This window comes from Salmo salar, chromosome 22 (assembly GCF_965601325.2).
Source record: "Salmo salar chromosome 22, fSalSal1, whole genome shotgun sequence".
NCBI lineage: Eukaryota > Metazoa > Chordata > Actinopteri > Salmoniformes > Salmonidae > Salmo > Salmo salar.
The window spans coordinates 15971129-15977128 of record NC_138312.1 but is presented as its reverse complement, the minus strand read 5'-3'; the positions used below and the strand labels follow the sequence as shown (position 1 = coordinate 15977128).

Genomic DNA, 6000 nt, shown 5'->3' with positions numbered 1-6000 from the left:
AGGGAGCGTGCAATTGGCATGCTGACTGCAGGAATGTCCACAAGAGCTGTTTCCAGAGAATTGAATGTTAATTTCTTTACCATAAGCTACCAATCCCTGTGCTAACCCCGAAGGCCAGCACCAACTGCAAAATATGCAAATCGTTTAGGTCACACTGTTTCAGCAACAGAACTCAACTCCGATAAAGATGGTGGAAAAAACAGCTCCTACCTACCACAAACATTATAATTGAACTGGAATTGACCAATTACATCTATATTTTAAGATTTTCCAATTCACTATTGTTGAGACTGTTAAGATAAGTAGAGTTTTTACTACTCAATAGAAAACCACATAACAAAACACACACATCATTTAATAGATGTCCTTTTACATATTGAGGTCTCACCCAGTCAAATGCCCACCTGGGAAGGAATGAAAATGTCCATAGCATTATCGCCAGACATTATTCATAGTCTTATATCCACCTGCAGTAAGTATAAAGCCAGACTGAAAAGGCCACCGCACACTCCAGTATGTATTCCTCTGGTCCAGTCGCCTTTCACTAGTAAGACGTGTTCCTCTCAGCCTGAAGAATGTAAAGAGCAGCAGCCTCAGCAACAACACCATCCAGCTAGGCAATAGAGCGCCAGCCTTATCAGTTACACTGGTATTACACTGGAATATCAGCCTTTCTCTGCGCTGCCATTTAAACCAATAAGAACCACTCTCCAGCCCAAACGGAGGACAGCCAGCAAATTAAGAACGGACCACTTTAATTTATTCAAAGATGTAATTTTTTTTTTTAAAAGTAAACACGGGAGCGACAAAGCCAAGTGTGTGATGGCCTAATATCTCTACATCAAGGTGGGGACGGTCCAGAATTGATCGGGAGAGCTTTTTGTTTGCCTTGCGTGCCATATCGTTACCTCCCATTAAAAGAGTACGTACACAGCCTTGTACTAAGACATAAATCATAGAGCTTGGGCTCGCTGAGGCTTAAGAAGGAGCAATCAATTACACACCAGCAGACATAGAGGAAGTGCCTGAGCCCACTCCCTTAGCTACTCTTATTACCATAATCATCCCCCTTAAGTGATGCAGTCTGGGACACAGACACCACTGTGAGACGCACTCACAAACATCGAAGGCAGTGTGACAATAAGGCTCATGGCAACATGGAAAGACAGGAACAGAGTCAGATCAGTGTCCACAGGCTTGACTTCAGGGTCTGTACCAACATAGATACTGAACAAATATTCTATCACTGTGCTGTGAAGGTCAGAAGTATCTTACACACCAAGTCATCTTGGACAAATCCGTGTAAAGTTGTATATCATCCACGCACTGATCAAGTTTGATAAGCCTCTGTCCTGTTTTCTTAACGAGACAGTGGTAACTCAAACGATTCTGTTAACTTGTCTGAGAGTTATGCTCTTTCTGTGAGGAGAGGGTAGGGGCCAGGGTGAGTCAGTGGCCCCTGCGTGGAGTGGTCAGTCAAGTGTGGACACCACTCAGCCATGATTCCACTCACTTTACGGCCCCATAGACAGGGGTGATTCAACGACATGGACAAATCCTCTTGCCAATAATGGTTAATGACATTTCAGGAAGGGACAAAATGTAGTAGCATCACCCTAAGCACATAAGCACTGCAATTCTTTCATTTCAAAACCCATCTCTTCCACTGAGACAAACTGAACAGCCAGCCTTTTGTGTTCCTTTGAATCTGCTCAGCAGTCTGTTGAGAAGGGCAGGGCATCCCCGACAGAAGATTCAATCCACATCATGCCTATTATTAGTCATAGGGTGTTGTTAGACTAGAGGCATAACTGCAGTGCAATGGGAGGACAACATTGCCTTTTGGCCAATAGTTTAGCTGTATTTAAACTGAAGACAAGGATGAAAACGGGAGCCAAACATGCAATCCTTAAAGTTCCTTACACTTCTCACTCATTATTCTTCAAAGAGAGTACGGCAAAAGTAGGCCACGCAAACTGATAAAAGTGTGAGAGACCTACATGATTTACTGGGTGTATTGAGACACAGTGAAAAGAGATCCCCGGAGCACATACTCAATATCCTTCCTCTGTTCAAATGAATGGCCCTCCTCTTTCTATGATGATGAGTGAGTTAGGAATTCTTTCTCAGCTGAGATTACACAGTCAGTAGCTGAAAAAACAACGCCATGAATTGTCAGGCTATTGTACGTTTGCTAGCTAATACTCTTTCTAATTTTGTATTGAATTCCTGAATTTTGAATGTGGGTTAATATATCCCATATCACACTGGTCCATTACTAAGGCATCTTCAAAACATGATGTGGATGCTGTATGCAAGTTGTGCTCTCCTTCACTCACCTGCCACCTACCTGCACTGACTCAGTAGGTCTATCAAAAACCTCTTGCTAATAAAAAAATCCCACACCAACGTTTTAAAGCTCATCAAATATAAAACAATAATTTATTATTTCTCTCATTTTACAAGACATCAAATTGGGTACCTAATTAAGGATTTGTTAAGCTGTGTTATTTGGAGGCTTACAAAGGTAAGGCGACTACAATGTGCTTAAAAAAAAAAATTACACGGAAAGATTCTGATTTCAACATATGATCTGCTCTATCCTGATACATACACGACATCACTTTTTGAAGGTGGAATATGTAACAGATGATACACACTGGATGTATAACTTTTGAAAAACAGCACCCTTTCAGATCGTCAATAACTAAAGTGTTTTGTTTACAAAGAACAAGGAGGTTTAGTTACATTTACAAAAGTCCTCTCAAGATTATGTGTTGACCTTCAAGCTAAATATTTCTTTCAGTAAGCAAAAGGTATGCGTAACAGTAAAATACTGATAAGAGATACTTATTAAAAATGAAATAAAACCAAAAGAATATGTAAATGTTGGCTGCTGTTTACTTATGGCACAGTCTTTACGCACTTTCAAAACCTTCCAAAACCAAAATATTGTTGTGAAACACTATCAATATTATTCAAAAGAGTTTACAGTTGAGCAGACACTCTTATCCAGAGCAACTTACAGGAGAAATTAGGGTTAAGGGTCTTGCTCAAGGGCACGTCGGCAGATCTTTCACCTAGTTGGCTCTGGGATTCGAACCAACGCTCTTAACCACGAGGCTACCTGCTGTCCCAAGAGCAAGCACAAAGGTAGAAAGGTTTACTGAAAGCATTTGAAAACAGTCTCATAATCATCCTTATCATGTCAATCATCTTCAAAGTCGATCCGTGGAACACTCTGTGGAGCAGCTCTCAACCGCCTGCAGGGGTCAAGAGTTCATTTAGAAAAGGCTTTTCCTGTTTCATATTAACAAAATGTTGCCACATTGAACGAGGCAGGAAACTGTACCCCAATCCGTAGTGTCCTATTATTTACAGTACATTACACCGCTGGCCTGTCCTGTCTGCCTACTACACAGTGGTGACGGACAGGAGGGAGTTGTACACTCGCGTGCCGTCAGGCGACTTAGCACCGTGGGTCAAAAGTTCCTGGATAGTCATCCAATTGTCAAAGATTTTCTTGTTCCTCTTTTTCATCATCTTTTTGTGGCTCAGTTCGATGATGTTGGGCTCCTTCTTGTCGTCGTCCAGGCTGGCCTGTTCCTTCAGGCAGTCAGCGCGGCTCTGCTTCATGAACTCGCGGCGCTGCTTCTGCTCCTTGGCGCGCACCGCATGCTGCTTCCTCTCCCCCTTGCTCCAGTACCGCCCCATCTTCAGCTCGCTGATGGCGTCGTCGTCCGTGGTCATGCCGCTGCGCTCCTCGTGGATACGCAGGGCGCGCTCCTTCAGCAGCTTGTCCCTGACGGGCCTCTTGGTGATGTAGCGCGTGCCGTCGCTGCGGATCTTCACCTTCCACTCCATCTTGGGATCCAGCATGTCTCCGGGGTTCACGGGGTCACCGCGGCTGACCAGACTGACCAGGCTCATCTGGCTCTGGGCGTACTCCACGGCAGACTTCTGCTGGATCAGCTGCATGTAGCTCTGGTAGTGCTGGGCGTGGGCCGGGATGTGGGCGTGTTTGTACAGGGAGCGGGGCTGGGCCAGCTTGTGAGTAGACTCTCCCAGCTTACGCTCCTTCCCCTCCACCTGCAGGCCACACTCAGATTCCTTAGAGGAGGAGGGCCTGATTCTGCTGGGGTCACCGGCCTCCTGGACAGGGGACAGCAGAGGCTTGAGGATCCTGCTGTTGGGCCCTGCGCTGCTTGAGGCCCCAGACTCGCCCTGGTTCTCTGCCCCCCTGCGGAGGGAGTTGTCTGGGGACAGCTCTAGGGTGAGGGGGGTGCTGCGACAGCTCTCACCGGTGTTGTAGGCGCTGGAGCTGTCCTTGTCTGACTTCTCGGGCAGCTCTGTGATGTCGGAGAGCTCATGGCGGCGCGCGTCGATGCTGGTGTTGTAGTTGTGGAAGCCGCTGTTGTGCAGCATCCAGGACTCACGGTACTGCTCCCTCAGCTGCTGCATCTTGTGGGCCCGGACGATGTTGAGGCACTCCAGCTCAATGCTGCGTAGCTCCTCGTTCAGCAGCTCCAGCTCCTTGTCCACCCCCTCCTCGGCCCCTCCAGCCCCTGCACTCTGGCAGTACAGCTCCTGGGGGCCCCCCGCGCTCCTCACCTGGCACTTCAGCTCCAGGAGCTCTCGGAAGCGCTCACACTCGTCGGCGGGGATACCCAGGAAGTCAGCGTGGTCGTAGTCTGCAGAGATGAAGGACTCACCGCTGAAGGGCAGGTCAACGCTTCCCAGGGTGTCCTGGCTGTAGGCCAGCTTCCTGCGGCTGCAGCTGCCCAGCGTGTTGGAGGCCGCGGTCTGGTCGTCCCCCAGGTTCTCCTGCTCAGAGCTCTCGTCGTTGCGCGTGCTCTCGTCGGTGCGGCCAACCCCACTGTCTTTCTCGTGGTGGTTGGACAACAGGGTGGCTGTGTCAGTCGTTCCACCATCCTCCTCACGCTTCTTCTGCAACACCAAATAGGATGAATAATTGAATCACCTAACATTATTAGATGTGTTTTCTCTGTACTTATCATTGACTACAGTATGTGAACCTACCCGCTTCAGTACTACTAGATTTCGGTATGTAGAGTACAATGGGCCATTATGGCAACTGAGCATATTCTACTCTGTTTGGGAATTGACTCACTGTCAGTAACATGCAGGTGAGCATATGTTACTCTGTGACTGATTGTTGACTCATGCTGTGTGTATGCATGTGTCTACAGTTCTGAGTGGCTCTATGCCGGCTGCTGTACACTACCTGCTGCAGCATGCTGGCGGTGAACTGCATGGCCTGGTGGTGCTGCTGCTCCAGCATGTCCATGTGGAGGTCATCCAGGAAGTCATTCCTGTCATCATCCATCCAGCCCTCATCCAGCTGGGACACAGGGGTAGGAGAGAGGAAGAGGGAGGATGACTTCAGTCGCTGCCAATTAAGGCTAAAGTACAACTTAGGAAACAGACAACTATACACAGTCTATGCATGCCTAGTACTATAAAGGATTCTAGGAGGTGGGTGGTGAGATTACCTGAATCTCTGGTCTGGCCACCAGTAGACACACATTCTGATTCTCCTCACTGGTCAACAAAGCCACAGCATCCTCTCGGTTCTGGATCTCAATCCCGTTGATCTGCAGGGAGCAGAAGGAATGGAATTAGAGACGGGTTGGAACCGGTAACGCATTGGAAGCATCGGGAGTGTTCTTTATCCTTACCTGGATAATTCTATCTCCCTCTCTGATCCTGCCATCCTTCGCAGCGATGCTGTTTGGGTCAATCTAAAGAGAGAGAGAGAACAGGAGAGGATTTTTCATTTCAAGCAGACCTTTGGTCGGAGACGAAAGACATAGCAAAAAGAAAGCGGGAAAAACATTTCTGCATAGAAGTAAATGCAATTCTTATCTGCAGGTTTTGATATCCCTAATTCAGAGGTGTGTCGTCTGTTACCATAAGATGCATCTATGCATCCATTATCCCCTTCTTTACACCCTGACAACAACATCTGGCCGTTGTTGA

The 6000-nt window shown here is 47.3% G+C and overlaps 1 protein-coding gene across 3 annotated transcripts in view; it reads right to left on the bottom strand.

Moving 5' to 3' along the window:
- Positions 1 to 2411: 2411 nt before the first annotated feature.
- Positions 2412 to 6000, bottom strand: part of LOC106582849 (E3 ubiquitin-protein ligase PDZRN3-B) — a 129482-nt gene continuing 125893 nt past the window's right edge. For all 3 annotated transcript variants that reach the window (XM_014166373.2, XM_014166376.3, XM_014166375.2), the window contains 4 exons: positions 5700 to 5762; positions 5514 to 5615; positions 5246 to 5362; positions 2412 to 4947 (listed from right to left, as the gene is read on the bottom strand). In XM_014166373.2, the coding sequence (XP_014021848.1) occupies positions 3415 to 4947; positions 5246 to 5362; positions 5514 to 5615; positions 5700 to 5762 (1815 nt within the window). In that variant the 3' untranslated portion in view covers positions 2412 to 3414. The remainder of the gene's footprint in view (positions 4948 to 5245; positions 5363 to 5513; positions 5616 to 5699; positions 5763 to 6000) is intronic.